Source organism: Dunckerocampus dactyliophorus, chromosome 2 (genome assembly GCF_027744805.1).
Source record: "Dunckerocampus dactyliophorus isolate RoL2022-P2 chromosome 2, RoL_Ddac_1.1, whole genome shotgun sequence".
Taxonomy (NCBI): Eukaryota; Metazoa; Chordata; class Actinopteri; order Syngnathiformes; family Syngnathidae; genus Dunckerocampus; species Dunckerocampus dactyliophorus.
Window position 1 is genome coordinate 46,360,219 of NC_072820.1, and position 22,491 is coordinate 46,382,709.

Below are 22,491 nucleotides of genomic sequence, written 5' to 3' on the forward strand. Positions count from 1 at the left end.
CGCAATTGAACAGTGAATAAGAAAGTATGATGCGTTTATTCTGATAACATGACTCAGTGTGGTTCGTGAATAGCACACTCTTCTGGTGAGTATGTGTAATAGCAACTAGCAGAACATGGAACAAAGCAATACGGTAGGCTTACCAAATACTTAATTTACCCGAAGAACTGTGAGCTAATCCCCTACATTTTACTAATAAAGAGTAGCAGTAGACTAACAAAATATAAACACACCCTCCTGTTTTATCCAGGCTTACTGAAGTTTAACAAACATTTGCATTTTACATCTCGCTGTGTAAAACAGGGCGAGCGCCATTGCCGGCTTGTGACTGCCTTTGGGCGGGGCCGACCTGTCGACAGCACCCGCTGTTGCTCAGCGAGAACACAAAATGCAGAATTTGTGCTTTCACTCTTGAGTCCCCAAATACCAAAAAAATAAAAGTCCCAGACGACACCAGAAAGTTGCTAGATTTGTCGCTAGTCGCTTTTCAGAAAATACGTCTGTCGTCAAGGGGGGTTGGAATGTTGCCAGATCTAGGGACAAAATTGCCAAGTTGGCAACAAAGTTGGTGTGTGGTGAAGCTAGTCGGCAGCTGGCTAGTAGCTAGCCGGTGTGGTGTGGCGAGGTGTCACTACGCCAGTAAAGTACTTTTTTGGCGTAACAATGTTAATAACAATATAATAACAATAATAATAATAACAATGTCGCTGTAGCTTGTTAATATGCAGGTTACATCATGTAAATGTATTGTTGTGGGCGGTTTTTGGAGTTTTTTTCAGAAAACTTTACAGCATAGGTGTGTCCCATTACGTGCATTAATGAGCTGCCTCTTTTTAGCTGTTTTTATATCTTTAGAAAGCACAGAAAAGAGAAAGACGTGTGTTCATGTCTCATATGAAGACTGTGGATGTTGGGCAAAATTCCTAAAAAGTGCAGTTTTCTCTTGAATGTTCATTGATCACTTTCATTCATCACTTTTACGCATCTAGAATTCTTCTATGCATGTAAAACTATACTTGTAAAACATAACTATACAAACATGTTTTGTGTTTGAGAGTCAACCGCTGATGACATCACAGACGGGCGACAGTTGCCATTTTGTTTAGCAAGCTAACAGGATGCTAACAAGGATGGACGTTTTGTGATTGAAAAAAATAAAACAATCTCCGGTTTTCATGTCGGTACAGGATCGACTCAGTGCTGTGTTCATGTGATGATGCATTCAAGCTCACTGGTAACTTTGAGTGTTAGGGACTAAAAAACTAAAAAATGCTGATGTCACTGTGGGCCAGCTAGCTGGCCTGGTGAGGTGAATCTGAAATCTGATTGGTTGGGAAAAAAAACAGCCCCATTGCTAATAGTGTGTATGTGACATGGGCCAGCATTCCTGATTCTGAAAGTGCTGGACAGATTTCATTGACATGGCCACAGAAAGAAGCTGACATCTGATTGGACAAGAAAATCTAACATATACATCAATTTCCTGGAAGCAGGGCATCTATGAGACATGCTCCAAACTAAAGATAATAAACTACTGGGAATAAATTCATACAGTTTCATAGAACAAATACTAGAATTGAAGTTGTGAATGTCGGTCAGGATTTCTGATAGTGTTTCGGCCCTTGGTGGCCCTGACTGGACACCACTGCATTTTATATCATTATAGACAAGGGAGACACTTCAGTCATTTCCTCTGAAGCGTGACTGTTGAGGCTGGAAATGGAGATGAATACGTTTCAGGAATGGTCTGACATGAGTTTCTTGTTCCACCAGTATATCGATGACACCCTACCTGCAGAGTCGCCCTATCTGTATGGCCTTCATCCCAATGCTGAGATTGGCTTCCTTACGCAAACCTCCGAGAAGCTTTTCCGCACCGTGCTGGAGATGCAGCCCAGGGATGGAGGAGGCGGTGAGGGTGGAGGGACGACTCGAGAGGAGAAGGTGAAGATGATGAATTATACATCTGTCTGTACTGGAGGTGGGGAGATTTGCGGTTAGAATGCAGCGTAGCCTTGACGATCAAACACGTTCTGCAATACGATTGACCAGGTTGATTAGGTTGGACTTCTAAACAATTTCTCCCAACAGATCGTTTTCTACATACTTTCATGCAAGCGTAAAAAGTGAAGCACACTCACGTGCTTATTCTTTTTTTAATGTATGAACATAAATGGTCAATAACCATACTTCATGTATGTATTATATTGGGGGGTTATTTTCTTAGGGACTCTTATTATGCGGATGTTTACACATGCCTAACATGTGACTCCCGAAAAACATTCTCCACATGCGTAGAACCGATTGCATATCCGGTACGGATTGCGTAATGTTATATTTCCCAAATATTGAACCTTTTCTTGAAGTGGTACGCTAAGCTCAGTCATGCTAGTCTGTTTCCATGGAAACTGAGATCCACCGCCTTCCTGGTATTGCTCTCTCAAGTCTGATTTAACTCAAGTAAGCCAGGTGGAGTTGATATGCTTGTTTCCTATGATGTTCTCCAATCACCCCTCTGGTATTAAACATCTTCTACTGATGTGTGACCTTTGACTTTTGTATTCTGCAAGCTCGGGAGCAGCCAAACCGAGATCAGATATCTAAAGTGAAAAATCCATCCATGTGATGACCTCACATACTTTGTTGGCCATGCAATCCACCGACTGATTACGAATGCTGGTTGCCTTGGGAAAGTGTTGACACAGACATTAGCTTTCATCACCTGCCCACGAAAATATGATGTGATTTTTCTCAAGGGATTAGGCGGGTATTGAACACAAGGTGCTGGCATTGCAAAAAAACATTCATGAATATTTATGGACCATTTTATTTAAAACAAAACACCTTCACAGGCAATGTTAGTGCTGAATTGATTTGACATCATCCTTCTGCGAGTGTTATCTTGTCAGCATTTTAAACCAAGGCATTACTTTATTGAATTAAAACTGTGCTTGTTATCTACTAACTGATCTATTATCGTCATATTTGTATTTCTTTTTCAGGTGCGTACAGAGCTGGAGGAGATTATGGAGAAACTCCCAGAGGAATTCAACATGGCCGAGCTGCTGGGTAAAGCTGAGGAGAGGACTCCGTACCAGGTGGTGGCGCTCCAGGAATGTGAGCGCATGAATCTCCTCACCCGAGAAATTAGACGTTCCCTCCATGAGCTCAGCCTGGGTCTCAAGGTAAGAATATTTTAAATGCAGGCAGTTGTTAATTATTCATGGTCGTGAGAAATAAACTCATCACTGGTGGAAATGCCATCAGTTCTTTGTGCTGCATTGGCAAATAGTGAATCAAGGGCATTTTACCTACTGTGCACTACTCACAAAACGTTAAGGATATTTGGCTTGAGGGTCAAATTGCAGGATGAATCTAAAAATCCCTATGACCTTTACAGGTGAACTTAACTTGACCTTCTTTAAAAGTTTGAACGCACACGTCCAACTGTTCAGTGTTTCAGTACTTTTTGCACAACTGGCTGTTCTCTACCACGGAGCTCAACAACAAAATTCACAAAAAGTGACACTCTTCCAGTCTCTCTGTATCTCTTTTGCAACCTGCTGATGACTCTCTGTGACACTCTAAGCTAGGGTTCAAAATAAATAAGGGCAGTCGGTCCAACCGACCAACTATTATTTATTTTCCACACAACTAGTGTTTTGAGAATTATTATAGACATGATTATAATAACAACAGAGCAAAGTTGTTAAGCGAAGCCAAAAGACATGATAGCCACTTGTAGAAAACGAGCACAGAACTAACCGTACTGCCATTGCCTGTTTGTTTTAAAGACAAACTACCACTGTGGCAAAGACAGATAGCTCTGGCTAGCTAGATAGCTGCTGTCAATGTGAGTCAACAGTGACAGCCGGGCAAAGTGTGTAAACCGCCAGAAACCGCGAACGGCAATGAGATCGGTAGGCAAGCGATCAGACACGCTGGCATCGATTGGCTTCGCCTGTGACAAGCTGTCGTCAATAGACTCCACATTTTACAGACTTACGGACTACAGAAGTTTTCATTCTCACGATAATAAGGGACAAAGTGTGTCCCTTGTCAATTCAATACGGGATGCGTACTTTTATTTGTAAATACGGGACCATTACATTGTTAAAGGGACGGTTGGCAACCCTACTCTAAGCTCAGTGGCCACTTCCCTCTGAGAACATTGTGTTTGTCACAATGGCGAGGTACTGTTGATCAATGGTTAAGTGTCAAAATGTGAACAATGTTGAAGAGGACTGTTTAAATACCAATACTAATTGAACAAGGGAATTGATTGGTTGATTCATGTATCACACACTTTTGTGAATGTTGCTTTTCGGGTCTTTGTTAGAAAACAGCAAGTTGTGTAAAAACTGCTGAAATATTGCACAGTTGGGCATGTGCATTCAAAGGTCAAATTAAGTTCACATGTAAAGGTTACTGTGCATTTTAGGTTTCTTTTGAAATTTTACCCAAAGGCCAAATATCCCTAACTTTGTGTGACTAGTGTATTGAAAAGGAATCATTGCCTTCATAAGACGGAAGCCATGTGACATACAGTAAGAACCACACCGTGCAGCAGTACATCAGACGACTCTCAATAGCAGCTCTGGAGAAGTTGGTTAGCAGGTGGGGAGGGAAGTCCTAAGGAAGTGAAGTCTCTGTTGGAGCTTCCCAGCCTGGTAAGAGATGTTGGTAGACCAGGTGAGGTTGTTGAAACTTGAAGCTCTCTACCCTCTGTACCGCCTCTCCCTTTCGACCATGTGCCTGTATTTCCTGAAATCCATGGCCAGTTTTTTGTTTTTTGATGTATTTTAAATCCTGGTTATTATGGGAACACCAGTCAATCAGGCGCTGCATCTCTTTCCTGTCGGCTGACTCGTCACTTATCGGTCTGATAATGGTGGTGGCCAAACTTAATGATGGTGGATGGGGAACAAGTAGGGCATGGGTAGGGAGTGGAGGAGGGGCCTCACCACCCTGTGGTGTTCCAATGTTCAGGATGCGAGTGGATGATGTTAGGTCTTCCATGCTGACGTTCTGTGGTCTGTTGCTCAGGAAGTTTAGTGTCCATGCACACTTCTTCACCCAGAAGATTGTTTTCATCGCTGTTTGTTGGTTGTGGAAATACTGAGGCGATTTCAGCTGCATTTAATAGAGTGGTGGTAAAATGTTGGTATGGATCCATTTTTGTCAACAGTTTTAGTTGCCTGATTACAGAGTGTAAATGTATGTATCTCTATTCTTCAATGTGCTTAAATACAACATTTGACCTTCAAATTCACATATTCCACTCATATGCAGGCATGCCGGTGGTTAGCATGTTGGTCACACAGTCACAGTCTGGAGATCGGGAAGACCTGGGTTCGATTCTCCCTTGGGCATTTCTGTGTGGGTTTGGCATGTTCTCCCCCTGCGTGGGTTTTCTCCGGGTACTCCGGTTTCACATTCCATGGGTACTCTAAATTGTCCATAGGTATGACTGTGAGTGCGAAGAACCACACTGATTGGCTGGCGACCAGTCCAGTCCAGTCAGCTGGGATAGGCACCAGCATGCCCCCGCGACCCTAATGAGGAGAAGCGGTACAGAAAACGGATGGATGGATGCAGGCATGCAAGAGACTGTGTTAAACCGCTTGTCGGGAGTTACGAGGCTTCGATGTCTCAACACAAGAATCCTCAATAAATCGGCTGGGTGATTTAAAAGCCATGGTGACATCAATTCAGTCAATGGAATCATATTTTGCTTTTATCGTGAAATAAACAGGGATGGGCGGAATGTTCGCCATGGAGTGCCGGTCCATCCTATTTGTGCTGTGTATGAATTGATAAATCAAGATTTTAAAGAAAGGGTCAGGGTTCTACTCTGACGTAGATGAATCTCCAGATCTTTATCATTCTCATAAACCATTTTGTGGCTGTCACATGTGGGTATCTTTACATCAGCAATACATGTGCTCCAGTACCAATGGGTGAAAGACACACGTGTGTATGGACATCTTATTATTCCTCAGTGCCAGCATATCCATCTCTTCACTATCTTACTACATATTTGGTTCTCCCTTGTGGCATGCGTGTTTACAGTATGTACAGATTATTTCTCCCCAACAAATCACGTACTGTAGCTGAGCTGGTCCCTCCAACCAATCTGGAGTCATTTCAGACCCTTTTATCCCTTGACAAGCTCCGATATCTTACCAGAGTCAACTCTGAAGGAGAACAATGACCCCAAACCTTGACATTTTTTGACCAGATCAGTAAGGAACTTAAAGATATCTGGGTCTAAAACATGGGCCATTCTTGGATTGAATACTGGTCATATTTTTTTAACTACACAGCAATCATATAGTAGATGAGTGATTTTCCCCACACCACAAAATGAAACGTGAAGGATTTTTAAACGTCCTTACACATCCTTACAACCACAGCAATTGCCATGTGACAGGAAGCAAAGTCAGCTCATAGAAGGAAGTGAAAAAAAATACAGAGATGTCCAACCATGCAAGTATGGAAATAAATCATATATGGTCCTATATGGTTTGACAAAGTCAGGTTGCAGACTTCCTTTAGTTCTGCAGGTAGTCCTTCAACATCTAAATGTCTTGAGCTTTGTGTCCCATATCGAACAAAACAGTTTTGGCTTGTAAGACCAGAACTATTTCCTCTTGTAACTCCATTGTCCATGTGGACCTTAGCATGCAGACTTACACTGAATCGTAAAAATAACTATCATGAATAAAAAAAAAATACTCTACAATGTACTTTCAGGGCGAACTAACCACGACCAGTGATATGGAAAACCTTCAGAATGCTATATTTCTGGAGATGGTGCCAGACACTTGGACCAAGCGTGCTTACCCTTCCATGTCTGGCCTGGCTTTGTGGTTCACTGACCTTCTGGCCAGGATCAAGGAGCTGGAAGTTTGGTCAACTGACTTTGTCTTGCCGTCCGTGGTTTGGCTGGCAGGCTTCTTCAACCCCCAGTCCTTCCTCACCGCCATCATGCAGGCCATGGCTCGCAGGTATTGTCCCGGAGGGCAGCTTGAACTCCTGGAATGTTGATGATGCAATAATTGACCCTGTGTTTGGATGGCAGGAATGAGTGGCCTTTGGATAGCATGCGTTTACAGTGCGACGTCACCAAAAAGCATCGTGAAGACTTAACGTCGCCACCTCGCGAAGGGGCTTATGTTCATGGCCTATACATGGAGGGTGCCCGCTGGGACACACAGGTGGGTTTAAAGTTCTTTATTTGATTTCTGAGGAGAAATACGTTGGCCATTTGCAACTCTAAACATGTCCAAGCTTCTGGGAAATCTTTAAACAAGATTTTGGAGTATGTCTGCAGGGCTTTTTGCCCATTCAAAAAAGGTGGAGGCCAAGGAGGGATTGTTGCTGTATCTCAAGTGTGTTCATTGAGCGAGAGGTCAAGGAAGAAAAGGTCTTCCTCTTACTGTAGCCACACATTTGGAAGCATCGAATTAAAAATGTAAAGATACATGAATAAAGATCCAAGGGGCTAACGCAATGAGACCTTAGCTTGAGTTCTTATTATTTTATCATTTCTAGTTTGACAATGATACAACAAAAACCAAATGGCGTTCCAAATGTGTCACATTTGAAGACATTTTGTCATAAAAAATAAAGAAAATACAGAAGAAGGAAAATAAAGAAGAAAAAAAATGCATAAAAGTTGTAACAATGACAGCCAACAGTTTCCATTGTGCAAAAGTCTGTTTTATGACAAAAGCCCATCCATCAACCAGCATATAGATGTTTTCACAATTTCATTGGCTATTGAACACATGAGTGATCATTAAAACTGGATGTAATCGGCCTGAGGTAGGTGCATTAAATGAGTGGTTGCTACTTTTTTATTTATGTTGTAAACGGTAAGGTCAGCGATTTTCTCTTGTCGAGTGAGGTGTCAGTCAAAAGTTCAAAGTTCAGAGTTGTTGCGGTGGCATGGTGAATGCAGGATGACTGAATCTCTAAACAATAATGTGGAAAATATGCACAGCTGCTGAAAATGATGAAAGTGCAGCAGGGGTCAGTGTGTCTCTATGCATGTAAGGCTTGGTGTGGACTGCCTATTTACATTTACTCGACCATTGCCAACATAACAGCACCCTTTTTGTCTGACTTTTATGTGCCGTTGGAATACTGTGAGGGCTCCAAGGTGAGTTGCATTCATGTTTATGTTTGCACTGGTCTAATATTAGTGTTTACCAAGCTTGCGATGGTTGAATCTCAAAAAACTTTCCAATCACGTACAACCCAGCTTTGTCATGAAAATACACTCCTGATCATTAAAACCCGTTGAAAAAGTTCAATAATTTTACACTGTCGGATCGTAAGGAGGTTGTAATTAGAGCTTCAAAATGTAAAAAGAAGAAACGGGAGTGAGACCAAAATAAAAATCATCAAGAAACCATTAAAGTGAAATAGGCTGTTCATGAACTGATCAAATGTTTAAGAGCACAACCTTTAAAAACCAAAATCTAAGCAGAAATGTGGATTGAATGGGATTTTGTGTCAGGTATTCACAATGTCGTGATCTCTTGATGGCAAAGGCAACAAAGCTTTCTCTCTTTGAACACGGTGGGATTGTTGCTGAGGTTGGACGCAGTAAGACAGTCATTTGAAACGTCTTCAAAGATACTGAGGGTTATGGAACAAAAATGTCAAGTGGTAGAAGAAGAAAATGTCACTGGCCCTGAGCCGGAGGATCCGATTGACTGTAGAACAAGGAATGATCCTCGGCCCAAATGAAGGTTGTTACTGGTGCCGAGTGAAGTCCAATAACCATCAGACGTCATCTTAGACAGAGAAGGATTTTAAGAACAAAAACAGGAGAGCGCCAAATATGGGACATTGAAAGGTGGAAGAAAGTTTTATTCTCTGATGAGGAAAAAATGGAACCCTGACATTCCTGATGGCTTCCAACGTTACTGGCATGAAAAGGAGAGCCCACCTGGGATGTTTTCACATGGCACAGTGGAGGGGGCGCCATCATGATCCATCAATGGAGCTTCAGGTTGTGCAGGGGCGTCAAACAGCAGCTGGCTATGTGGAGATGTTGTAAGGGGCATCCATCATGACTGAAGGCCCTTGTCTGTGTGGTAATGACTGGCTTTTTCAGCAGGACAACGCTGCACTTCACAATGCCTGATAAAGGACTTCTTCCTGGGGAATAACATCACTCTTTTAAACCACCCTGCGTTTTCCCCTGATTTAAATCCAGTTGAGATGATTTAGGGATGGATGGCAAGGGAAGTTTACAAAAAATACAAAAATCAGTTCCAGACAGTGGGTGGCGCCATCTTCAGCATGGAGCAACATTCCCACGAGCCTCCTGGAAACACATTTTTGAGGTGATTAACAAGAATGGTACCGCTACTCATTACTGGCTCTTTTTTTTCAATGTTTTATTTCAGTTATAGGAGGATGTTTAAGCCATGGTCTAAACCTTTGATCAGCTGTTGTTCATAACAGCCTATTTCACCTGAATGCTTCTTTGCAATAAATTGCTTACTCAAAAAGTTTTGTCTCACTTCCATTTCTTCTTTTTGAATATTGAAGCTCTATTAAGAAGGTTCTTGGGATCCAAAAGTGCAAAATGTAAATTCTTGCCAACTTTCAACTCGTCTTAAAATTTTGATCAGGAGTGTAGTAATAGCAATACGAACTGCAAGGGGCTAAGGAATTCCATTTGTGGCTGGATTTTTCTACTTTGCATCCCGCTTGCATTAAAATGCATCACATTGCTCTGCTTCTCTTGGCTCTCTCCATCTCTGAGCATGCAGCCTCTGCACAGAATATGTTTCCCAGTTTTCAAACTGCATCCCTGTAGACTTGTTAATTGGGGAATGAGCAGCGTGTGCACTTGAACACTTAAATCTCCCCTTAGTTGAGTGGTTCCTTTTTTCTTCATTAAAGTTGGAGACACAGGCAAATAGACTTGCAGTTAGACGGGCTGAGTAGTTTCTCCTCACTGCTCCCACCACTTTCCCTGCCCTCCTCCCAGCCCCGAAGGCCAGTCCTGCACCAGTGTCCAGGAATAGCGTGAATAAGACAAGCAACACTCCTTCAGGGTGCAGATGTGCAGCAATAAAAGTCAAAGATTTATAATAAACCTACTCATGTATATTTATGTTAAGTTCACCTCTTATTCAGATGAGTTTTATACATGGAAAAAGAAGAATGCTGTATGTGTTCTGAGTGGATATGATTACATTTTAGTGTGGATTCATGTGTTTTTGCTGCGGACACAAGTAGATGGTGGTAAACACTCGTCTACACTGTTATTAACTTCTCGGAGACAAAGTTGTTTGAGACGAGAAAGCAGCACACAATGTTCAGGGTAAATTAGTCAACTCCAACTGGTTTGTCGGACTTTACTTTATTCTGGGAATCTGCAGAATAATAATGCATTTTTGAAAAAAGTGTCAGCCCCTTTTCTATTGTACATAGCTCAGGCCTACTTACAGCGAATCTTAATGGTGACTTATGAAATCGGGAAAGCATCAATATTCTGGTTTATGGGTGGACATTTGAAATGAAAGCAAGAACTCCTGCATGACGAAGCAACGAAAAACGTTGACTGTGCATCAACGGTGCATCAACGGTGCATCAACGTTGCGCTTTTGAAGGGTTTTTTCTTTTGGAAGCTATGGAGCTTTGTTTGCATGGAGTTAGGGAAAACTCAGACAAATGTGACCAAGGGTCAATGCCTGATCCTAATTTTAGACTGTTTCCCAGTCCATATGTCCAAAGTTTTTATTTTAATGGCACATGCTTCTGAAAAAAATATAGGCCAACCTAAAAAAAACAAAAAACATTATTTTTCAGTGGATTCATTAGTGTCAGTGTCCATAGCACTTAACACCTAGCACATTCAGATAGCTGGAGAGAAAAGCTTTGAAAAGAGCCCCGAGCCATGCCTCCACTCCAAATGCTTCAAGGACAGCTTCATGTTTACTTTGGGGTGACTTTTTTTAAAGGTGTTTTAGTCACACACTCCAAAAAAAATCATAAAATCTGAATTTCTTTTTACTTGGACAGTCAAATGATTAAACATTTTAATCAGATTAATCAGTTTTTCAATGAACTAATCATGATTAATCACCATTAGCAACTATGTCTGAAATATGCCCATTTTTACTGTATTTAATGAACAGAAAGATAAATGACAGTGCAGGATTATGTGTATTTATATGTATTAACAGGTCCAAATGAACTGAGTATGTCAATGAAGCTAAAACACCCTTAACACCTAACCCTAACCCCCACACAAGTCTAAAAATGTATTTGGCTAACACGAGTCTGTTTAATGCTAGCAGAACATTTGAATCACATTTGAAACTGTGTTATTGTGAGCAATGAGGGGTTGCGGTGAAAGACATCACGTAATTTAAGGTAAATGTAATTTGTTGTTTTCGGTGTATTTTCCAGCATATTTGAATGTAGCTAATTGTACATCCGAGTTAAGAGTTACCAAGTGAGTGATAAGAATATCCACTTCATGTTTGTCTTTATCTTCCTGTTTATTTACACACGCATTACAGTGCCGTTTTTTTGATGTTCAGAGTGTCCCTGAATGCATCTTGCGTTCTTGTAATGAGAATGAGGCAGTGTCGCTCCCAGGATGAGCGGCGTTGGCATCGTACTGCAGTTGATGTCTTAGGTCAGAATGAAGTTATAAAAGAGCGCCAGACTATGTGTGCCTGTGTGAGGACGCTCCACTGTGCTTGCTCTGGTGCGCATGCGTTAATAAAAAAAAAAATCACATAATAAGGTAAATGAACACATTATTTTTAACAGCCCTACTTTTTATATTAAACAGATAAAAGAAGATTACCAAAGTACGAATAATGTCACAAAATTGATACAAACTTTGGAATTGAAGGATGGAATTGCAGCAATCTCAGGTTCATCGCAGGTGGACTTTAATTTGCATCTCCATCCATTCATCCATTTTCTATGCCGCTTATCCTAATTAGAGTCGCGGGGGTATGCTGGAGCCTATCCCAGCTGACTTTGGGCGACAGGCGGGGTACACCCTGGCCAGGTCGCCAGCCAATGGCAGGGCACATATAGACAAACAAGCATTCACACTCACATTCATACCTACGGACAATGTAGACTTGCCAATTACGTGCATGTTTCTGGAATGTGGGAGGAAACCAGAGTACCCGGAGAAAACCCACGCACACAAGCGGAGATCCGAACCGAGAGCTTCCCGATCTCCTGACTGTGTGGCCAACATGCTAACCACTTGGCCAAGGTGCGGCCTAATTTGCATCTCAGTGAGACCATATGTTCTGCTCGGAGGTTCCTATCATTTGTATTTACCACACACAGACTTATTGGTGTTTGACGCCCCTTTAAAGTTTTACAACATTCCTAGATTCAATTAAGGCTTTCTGTCCTCTGACTTTCCCAAAGTCATCAGGATTTACACTCAGCTCTGAAAGCCTCTACGCATGCATGGAGAAACTTGAGTTTGTCAGGCACTAAGTGTAGGAGGATTAATTAGCGAGACTGTTTCAGTGTGTTCACCGAGTGTGTTTTTTGAGGCAGGGCAGTCTGACTTTGTCTCCAACGCAGCCGACTTCCAAACACTCTTCAAGGGTACGGCAATGTAGTGTTCTTCATCGCTCGTGTCAACCCGGATTAGTCAAATATTAAATGCAGACTCAGTGGCGAGAAAAATTAGCACATGAACGGGTTTTTTACTGCACTTCACACTAATTAATGACTTTCCTCAGTTCTTTGACATGTGTCAATCAGTTGTTCACTGGCTTTGTCATCCCTTCCTATTTCTTTCTGTCAGACCGGCTTGATTGTGGATGCCCGCCTGAAAGAGCTCACCCCGACCATGCCAGTCATCTTCATCAGGGCCATCACGACAGACAAACAGGAGATCAGGAACATGTACCAGTGTCCGGTTTACAAGACTCGCCAAAGGGGGCCCACGTATGTGTATACCTTCAACCTGAAGACCAAAGAAAAGCCTTCCAAGTGGACCTTAGCTGGAGTGGCTTTACTACTACAAATCTAGGTTTCTAGTGGCTTTGTTGTAGGTAGTCACTGCGTTTCCATGGACGCAATATTCCTGTATTATGCAGAATACTGTCAATTTGTGAAAACCTTGTTTTCAGATTGCCAATTCTGAGTCAAGATCATTTTTGGATTATTAAAAACTTGATTGGGAACCCTGGCATATGCCTGTATCAGTCCTATATACAGTGGAACCCGTTTAAGTAGACCCCAATACTGTATATGTGGTTTTGGCTTAGCTTTTACACCGGCCGCCCTTCCTGGAGCCGTCTGCACGAAACGCAGAAGTTCCATGACACCACCGGGGGCCTCATACCCCAGACCGAGATGGCAACTATAAAACTAGGGCCAAACGTTTGGGAAAATAATGTAATTGTGATTTTTATATATTATTAATATTGCCACTGCAATTTAATATGCAGGTTTCATTTCAATTACATATGCAGTTTTTCTCCCTAACAACACGTTATGAATGATTTTGGTTATTGAACTGTTACTATTACAGAAACACAAAAACAACAAATATGTGGCTTTTCCATTGTGCATTCACAGGCATGTCCAAAGTGCAGCACGGGATGGAGGATTAAGGCCACAATGAAGACAACATTTGAAATATTGAATGTTAGAACACTCATAATCATTATTATGACACTCATAATAATGATTCTTGAAATAGATTTAACAGCTTAGCATGCCTTCATCTACACTGGAGTGTTTACTGTGTTGAATAAAAATTAAAATACAGACATGCCTTGTTTAACGTCATTAATCCGTTCCAGAGGGTCCGACTCAAACCAAAGCAAAGTCTCCCATAGAAAACAATGTAAATCTAATTAATTTGTTCCAGACACTCAAAAATGCTAACACAAAACACATTTTATAGACAATAATTATAGTTTTACATGCAGAAAATGATGCAAAAATGATGGCAAATGAATGGACAACAGAACATTTAACATCACTTTTACCAAGTTTTGTTGGGAACCCCCGCCCCCCCCAAAAAAACATAAATTAAGATATTAACACAAAACGAACACATTATTCTGCACATTATTTTGCAATTTGCAAAAATGTGCACCAGCGAGGATACATGTGCTATGTTTGACTGCCGCAAAGACGCTAGGAGAAGTTAATGCTTATGTGTTGTTGGAACCAGAAATGAGTGTTATGGATGGAAAATAAGGCTGAAACACAGAGTATCACCCTCGATGCACCACCAGGTTGACAGACTGTTACACGCACTGCAGCCCGTGACAGAGCCACCTCTGAGTCATACCTCTGAAATGACGACGGTCTTCTCTTTAAGCTGTAAAATTCAGAGGTCCTGCGCCCTTGTCTGGGTACGGTCCATCGCCTTTCTCTTTTGTGCGGTTCATGTATTTTGTTATGTTGCTTATTTCTCGCGGCCAACAATGTCTTCCACGATCACATGCAAGTATCAAGTGATTTTGTCTTTGGTGCGTGATCCAAGATAGCAGCGTAAACAAACCGGACGTTTTTTTTGGACGCTAAACAAGAAAGCGAATGCCAGACAAGGCAAAACTTTAGCCAAAATTTTGGCTGTTAACTGAAAAATGTGCTAACCAGGGCAGACGTTAACCGAGGTGCCACTGTAAATGAAAGTGAAAAATATCCAAGAGGGCCCCACATGCTTTATACTTTCTGTATGTGGCCCTCGGCAGAAAAAGTTTGGCCACCCCTAATTAAAAGTACAATGGACCCTCGGTTAGCGTCCACCTCGGTTAGCATGTTTTTTTAGTTAACGCTGAAAATTTCCGCCACAATTTTGCCTCGTTTTGCATGCATTCTCGTCCTTCCTTATTAGTATCCTTTTAGCTACCTAACAAAATGGTAACTGGAACTCAGTTGTGTCGCCCGTATATGATGTCATCAGCGGTTAACTCTCAAAATGTTAACACAAAACACATTTTTATAGTTTACAATTAAAGTTTTAATCCATAAAACAATTCTAAATGCATATAAATCGCCAATGAAAGCGATAAATGACCATTTAAGGTTACTTTTACCTTCTTTGAAGACATGACCGTTCCCAAAGAGACGATGTAGCAGAGAGACACCACACAGACAGGAACACATGAATTGGATTTGCATGTTTTCTAATGGGGAAAAATTTATTCGGTGAGCGTCCACTTCGGTTACAGTCGGACCTTCTGGAACAAATTAACGACGCTAACAATGGTTCCACTTTAATTGAAAAAAATGTGCTGCATTGTTAGCAGAGACATTTCAGCTCAGTAATGCTATTCATGTTAGAGATCTACTGTATATTCTGAAGGTCTTTGAAGGCACCATTGCCTGATTGGTGGAAAACAAGGATGGTTTTTTGTGTACTTGTAGAGGACATTGCTTCATAATTATGCTGTCAGATTTGTGTTGTGTGGCATAGATTAGAATGGACAGTCACCTGTTACGGTAAATAAAGCTTCTACAAAGTGACAGCAGCATCTCAGGGTCTATTTATTCTTCTTATTCCCAGCTTTTGACCATTTTCCAACCAATTCAAACCATTCCAACATCAAAATGTCTAGCTCATTCGGGCAATCTTATTAACACATTCCCTAAAATTCCCACATTTTCTGTAATTCTGCATGTTCCTAGACAAAAATTGATCTATTACATTTCTCAGCCGATTCCAACCAATCCAACATGAAAACATTCAGCTCATACAGGACAATTGAGTAATTTTTTACACCCCAAAAAGTCCTACTTTTCCTGAAATGACACATTTTCCAAAACAAAAATTCCCTTTTTTTTTCTTTTCTCCAACTTTCCAAACCATTCCAGCATCAATCAATTTTCCACATTCCAAAAATTCACCCTTTTTCCCCAATTCCACATTTTCCATACAGCATTTCAAGCTTCAGCTCGTTAGCATTCCCATGTAATTTGTACAAAAATTGCCTTTTTTAGTGATTAGTATTATTAGTACTTTAGTTAGTAGTTAATTATTAGTAGTTGTAATTGTCTATTTGCACATTTTTATTGTTTTGTTGTTTAACTGTACAGTTGTACCTCGGTTTTTTGTATTGATAAGGTCAGACGCAAACCAAAATGTCTGAAAACCAAAGCAATTTTTCCCATAGGAAATAATGTTAATCCATTCCAGACACACAAAAATATGAGCAAAAAATACATTTTAATGGAGAATAATTATCGTTTTACATGCAGAAAACAATGTGAAATAATTATGACGGCCGAAAGTTGGAGAGACTTCAACGTGTCCCGGGTCTTCCCCGAGGCCTCCTACCAGTCGGACGTGCCCTGAACACCTGAGGCACCTTCCTGATCAGATTTCTGGCACTTGCAACTTTCTTTGGCCCCGCGGCGGGATATTTAGCAGTCGCACTCGATAAAATATGCACGGACCGTGAGTCACCAACACCTAGGGTGTTTTGCTTGGCTTGTTTGGCCAGGCGGCACGATGTTGTACAATAACTGAGTTGGTTGAGAACAACCAGGCCAAGGTCCAGGCCAACCAGCCTGACAAGGTGGTGGATAAACATCAGAACAACGTGACGGTGTTAGCAGCGTCCAGATAAAGGAACCCAGAAAGCTGGGCTGAAGGACCAGCTAGAGAAAATATGCGTATATGTGTGACGGCAACATTGGTGCCAGTCGTGATCGGGGTGCTGGGGGCACTATCCCCCATGCTGGGTGGATTCCTCCAACAGATACCAGGAACATCTGACGCCTGTCCAAAGAAGTGCAATACTGGCACCAGCTAAGATGGTAGAACACCTGAACTTGAAGATAACACTTCAGACACAAGTTTATTTAGACACATGCATTTCACATTTGATTCTGTACGGTGTTTGCTATATAAAATACATATTGCCAAAAACAGGGCGTACTGTTGTATGTGGTGGGACACTGTCCTTAAACCTCTCCTGGACTGCAACACGACAAGCAGCACTTCTTTACAAAATATTGTTTCTTGCTGCTACTTACCAGCCCGAAGGAAATCAGAGAAGCAAACTTGGTCTAGTTTCACATATTTCTTCTTTGCCGCGTGTTGTAGCTTCATCAGTGTCTCGGCCATCTAGCATTCAAATGAGAGAGAATAATAATATTTTGATGTTCAGTTTACAAAAATTTTAACCACCGGTTTTCATGAATTACTGAGAAAGTGTCGAGGTGTTTTCTAATGTAGGTTATTAATTACATGAGCGACAAAAACACTGCCGTCCACGCTTCAACAGAGCTCTGCGGTGCACTCCCAGCAACCCCTTTATCAACAGAGACGTATGTTTGCATTGCTCAATAAAGTGATGCAGGCGTCCCTCGTTTATAGCAGTTAATTGGTTTCAGACCCGACCGCCACAAATGAATTACTGAGGTATTATTCAATGTTAATAAATGGAATATTTTCGTATAGCATAGAAAACCTGTTCATGGCTCTGTAAATACGTTTTTTAACATTATTAGAGCCCTGTAGACATCAAATCTACAGAAATAATCAGTTCTTATGCTGCAAGGACTCAGACGGCTGCTAGCTAACGAGCTTAGCGAGCTAACCAGTTAGCCTCAAATGTATTTCTTCTAAATTTGAGAAGCTAAAAATGTCCACACAGAATGGGATTAGAATTAGGAAAGACCTTCTTTTCACTCATCATGTCGTACCTGTGACTGACCACACGGCTCAGGTCATGTGAGGTCAAGTCATGTCTCAGCAATGTTGTGTGCCAATTACTGCCGCCCAGCGACCGTTCGGTACCAAATTCTAACCAAGCATACATACTGTATCTTAGCGTACCGACTGCAACGAAAATGCTGTGTGAACGGTACCTAATAAACATTTTATACTAAAAGACAAAGCAAAATTAGTTTCAGCTTGCTCTCTGTTGGGTGGAGTCATGGAGCAGCTGTTAAAAATTAACTCCAAGAGAGGGGTTAAAAACACCCGAACACTAAAACCTGAACTCTAAAATTAAAATTACTCTCACATATCTCACGTATCGCTCAACTCAAACCAGAGTTAGACGGAACGAGTAAACTAGACAAATTTAACACCAGATTTTTCACTCCAGAAATTTGCTGTGTATTTGTAAGTGATGATCGAATAATGGTGATACAGGTGTGTGGGTGGGGGGGGTATTTTCAGCATCTGTATGTGTGCCCGTTGCCTGGTTCCAGGTCAGTCCGTGAAGCAACTCATGTTAATCCTATAGAGATTTCCCGCTGTGCATTCTGTGTGTGACTTCATGGTGCAAATCCGATGAGTTTATGTAATTGTTCATGACATACAGGCTTCCCTCGTTTATTGCTGTTAACTGGTTCCAGACCCAACCAAGATAAGTGAATTTCGGCAACAGAAGGATTCCTCGTTTCTAAATGGAATATATTCATAGTTAGAGCATAGAAAACTTTCTAAAAATGTTTTTTTTCTAGCATCATTAGCGCCCTCTAGACAAGAAATAACACTCCTTGGTCATTGTTACACTTGTACTCCCTAATTAGTTGACATAATAACAAAAAGAAAGACTTATTAGCATAAGTAAAACATTACATAGACTCACATTTCGGAGGAAATCACTAATGCTATAGATCACAGAAGATGTGCAGCTGCAGTATTGATGGATCTGACAAAAGCCTTCGATACAATTAATCACAATATTTTAACAACAACATTAGAAAGGTACGGAATTAGAGGATTAGTCTTGAATTGGGTTAAAAGCTATCTAGCAAACTGGAAGCAATTTGCAAAGCTAAGAGAATACACATCTGCAAGTTTAATTATCACATGTGGAGTACAACAGGGGTCCATATTGGGACTAAAACTGTTTAATTTGTACATCAACGACATTTGTAAAGTAACAAATGACTTAAAGTTGGTATTATTTGTGGATGATACCACTGCCTTTTGTTCTGGGGAAAGCGCACAAGAACTCATTAAAAAGGTCAAGGATGAAAAGGTCATATTAAAGTCATGGTTTGATAAAGAGATTATCCTTGAATTTAAGTAAAAGTAAAATAATGCTATTTGGAAATAGCAGAAAGGACACGTACGATCAAATACAAACAGACGGAGTGGATATTGAAAGAGTGAAAGAAAAATTCTTGGGGATCATAATAAACGAAAAAATGAGTTGGAAATCTCATATTAAATATATACAACAAAAGTGGCGAGAAACATTTCAATATTGAATAAAGCAAAATTTGTTCTTGATCAAAAATCACTCCACACTCAATGTAATGTATTGTGTGGAGATATGGGGAAATAATTACAAAAGCAATCTTCACTCACTCACTGTACTGCAAAAAAGATGGGTGAGGATCATTCATAATGCCAATATAGAGAACATACAAACCCTTTATTTTTACAATCACAGATATTAAAATTAGCTGATTTAGTACATTTTCAAACTGCTGGAATAATGCATAAAGTTAATAACTTGTTACCCAAAAACATCATACAGTATTTCTCTATAAAAGAGGAGGAATATGATCTTAGAGGAAAATGAAACGTAAAACACTTATATGCATGTTTTGTGTTATTAATTTGTATTATTAATACAAAAAGATGTTTCACAAAAAGGTAAACAAGGGTGTATGCAAGAAAAAGACACTGGGCGATGGCCAAAAAGGTATTAAAAGGGCAAAAAACACTGCCTCGGAAAAACAAAAGCGCAGGAGAAAGGCGCTAGTGCTAACAGAAATAGCTGCTGAAAAAAGAAGCCGGGACACCTTACAGTGAGGCTGAAACTACTGCGAGATTTGCACGCAGGAATAGGCAACGATCCAGGAAAAACACGAGCAGTCACCACGTAAGCAGGTACGTCTGACGCAGAGCAGGTGAGCGCAAGGAACAAACTGGCGTCAGTCTGTGGCTTTGCAGCAGCTAATGAATGAGCTGCTTGATTGGGAACATGTGTGTGCAATCAGCTCCGCCTCAGGACAGCTTGCACTAAAAAACACAGCAGACAGGCGGGAGCAGAGCGACAAGCACCAGACATGACAATACCACTGCAATGGCGCAGTAAACATTCACACAGAAGCTGCTGTCAGCCATAACTCACACCATTGGCATTCTCCACACTGCTAACCATGCAAACCTCAGCAACTCTACAGTACAGTAGCTAGCTGACACATCCAGTCATACACAGCATCAAGGATTTCACACTACATGTAACGTCTTCTAAATGCCTTATATTTGTATTTTCATTCATTTAGCCCTTTTTATGATTGGGAATGCCTCATTTAGGCCAAGAATACGTACGATTTGCTTATATATAGGCCATATTCAACCATGAAACTGATCATTTATTAATTAATGTTTAAAAACAGTGATCGAGTGAGGGAGCGATGTTCGAGCTGAGGTGTAGCAAGGGACGACTGTATATTCTGCTCTCGGAGTGTTCGCTTGTTTTTGACATTTAAATGTGTTACGGGTCCCAGGCGTGGGCACCGTAAGGCAGATAAAATACATGAATTTTATGCAGGCAGAACAGCAAAATGAGGACGACATGTGGCGTTCCCTTGCAGATTGCGTCTCTTCATTTAACAAACACAAGTCATGTACATACATATGTTTCGAGTCATTCCAGTCATTTGCATTTCTGTCCTTAAATCACTTTAACATAACTCGTACATTTCACATTTCCATATAATCTTACAAATGCTCTTAAATACTTTCGTTATTAACCCATTTTAATGACAATTGCAATATTCCGCAGTTCCACTGGATGGCGATCTAACCAAGAGTTCTATCTCCCGCCAATTAAAGTACATGGAGCAGCGGCTATGCCTTTGATGTATTACGACAAACTTTCTCTGTAACTTTCACTTATTTTACCAAATTAAATCAGCGCATAGTTTCACAATATACATCCTAACATGAACACAAGTACTTATATGGACTTATTTTGTTGTTTTCGGACAATTTACCGACCTGAATGGAAATGCAGGCAGAAGAGCAAAATGAGGCGTTCCCTTGCAGATTGCGTCTGACGCAATACAGGAAGTGTCTCCGTAATAGGGTCCTGCCGCAACTGAAGAGAGACAAATGTTCCGCCTCACGCTGTACAACACAAACTACAAATCCAATTCCATAAATGTCAACAATATATACAACCATCACCTTCCAAAAATATTAAATTCTGCGCATTTATATAGCATATTTTACCTCAATAAAACAAAATTAAATCTATGTGGACACCATATTTTCGAGTGTGCCACAAATGCTTGTGTCTGAATGTTTCTAAAATTGGTTTTGCTGAGCTTTTACCGGACGTCAGTTGCATTATGTAGCTGTATAGCATGGGTATAGTGAGGATGACTCTCAATGAAGGGCCTTTTTCCCCCCGGTAGCGAGGTTTTTCAGACACAAGAGGTGAAGCATTCAAAATGCTGTATTGAACAATAGCAAGTCAAAACTCATATGCAGTCGTCCCTTGCCACTTCGCGGTTTGAACAGTTGCTCAAAAATGTATTCTTCAATAAATAGTAGCTGTTTTGTGGCTGACTACGGCCTATTATTAGTAAAAAAAACAACAAAAAAACATATATAAGTCCTATCTGGAGGACAGGAAGTACTTTGTTGGAATTGGTAACTGTGTCTCAGAGCAAATGGCTATGACCTGTGTGGTTCCCCAGGGGTCAATCCTGGCACCCCTACTGTTCAATCTGTACATGCTTCCTTTAGGCCAGCTGACACGCAGCTGCAATATGTCCTACCACAACTATGCAGACCACACTCAGATCTCACTGACGTCACTGACGGCTGGTGAACATGGTCCCGTACAAAACTGAAATCACTGTCTTTGGCCCACAGAAACAAAGAGAATGTCTTGATCTGTTTGCTGCCGCATGTCTGCCATGTTTTGCAGCACATTGCTGAGCCGCCTCGGCAGAGCTAACGATACACACCTGCTGGCAATTATCACCTGACTCCTTCTTAAGCTGTGCTGTGAGCTTCACTCCTTGCCAGATTGTTCCGATTCCTCGCCTACGACCTGCTCCTCGTTTGCTCAGTTATTATTTTCTGTGTGATTTTTGGTTTGTACTTTTCTCTGCTAGTTTTTTGTCAGCAGCTCCTTCGGTTCCGTGTTTTTGTAGTTTTTTTCCTGCTATTTCTGCTCCGTGTATAGCAGCGCCTTTAGTTCTAGTTTTGAGCTTCCCGTGCCAGTGTTCGAGACGAACACCGTCACGGGAAGCTGAAAACTTGTACTTTGCATTTGTTTTTTCCTCTTTGTATTTTGCTACCTTGTGGACATTTTCTGTAATAAATTTTGGTTACACGGACGATGCTAATGTTAACATGCTAGCAATGCTAACATGCTAGCATTAGTATGCTAACACCTAGCATGATAGCGCAATATACCGGGGCGGCTAAATGTGCCGAATGAGTTTAGAAGTTTGTAACGATCTGAATCGGTTGAGAAATGTGGAAGTAGTTAGAAGTCTTTAAATCAAAGGCATTTT

At 41.0% G+C, this 22,491-nt stretch overlaps 1 protein-coding gene and 1 long non-coding RNA gene across 5 annotated transcripts in view; one reads left to right on the forward strand and one right to left on the reverse strand.

Moving 5' to 3' along the window:
- Positions 1-15,504, forward strand: part of LOC129173221 (dynein axonemal heavy chain 9-like) — a 262,968-nt gene extending 247,464 nt beyond the window's left edge. For 3 of the 4 annotated variants that reach the window (XM_054763939.1, XM_054763948.1, XM_054763959.1), the window contains 5 exons: positions 1,774-1,944; positions 3,003-3,185; positions 6,757-7,010; positions 7,085-7,220; positions 12,824-15,504. In XM_054763939.1, the coding sequence (XP_054619914.1) occupies positions 1,774-1,944; positions 3,003-3,185; positions 6,757-7,010; positions 7,085-7,220; positions 12,824-13,051 (972 nt within the window). In that variant the 3' untranslated portion in view covers positions 13,052-15,504. Of the gene's footprint in view, positions 1-1,773; positions 1,945-3,002; positions 3,186-6,756; positions 7,011-7,084; positions 7,221-12,823 lie in introns of those variants that run through there. The other variant, XR_008567198.1, reaches the window with a different exon arrangement.
- Positions 1,147-21,002, reverse strand: LOC129173242 (uncharacterized). The gene is made up of 4 exons (XR_008567201.1): positions 20,960-21,002; positions 17,020-17,110; positions 1,793-1,975; positions 1,147-1,713 (listed from the first exon to the last, which is right to left on the reverse strand). It is a non-coding gene; the product is annotated as an uncharacterized LOC129173242 (long non-coding RNA).
- Between the last annotated feature and the right edge of the window lie 1,489 nt (positions 21,003-22,491).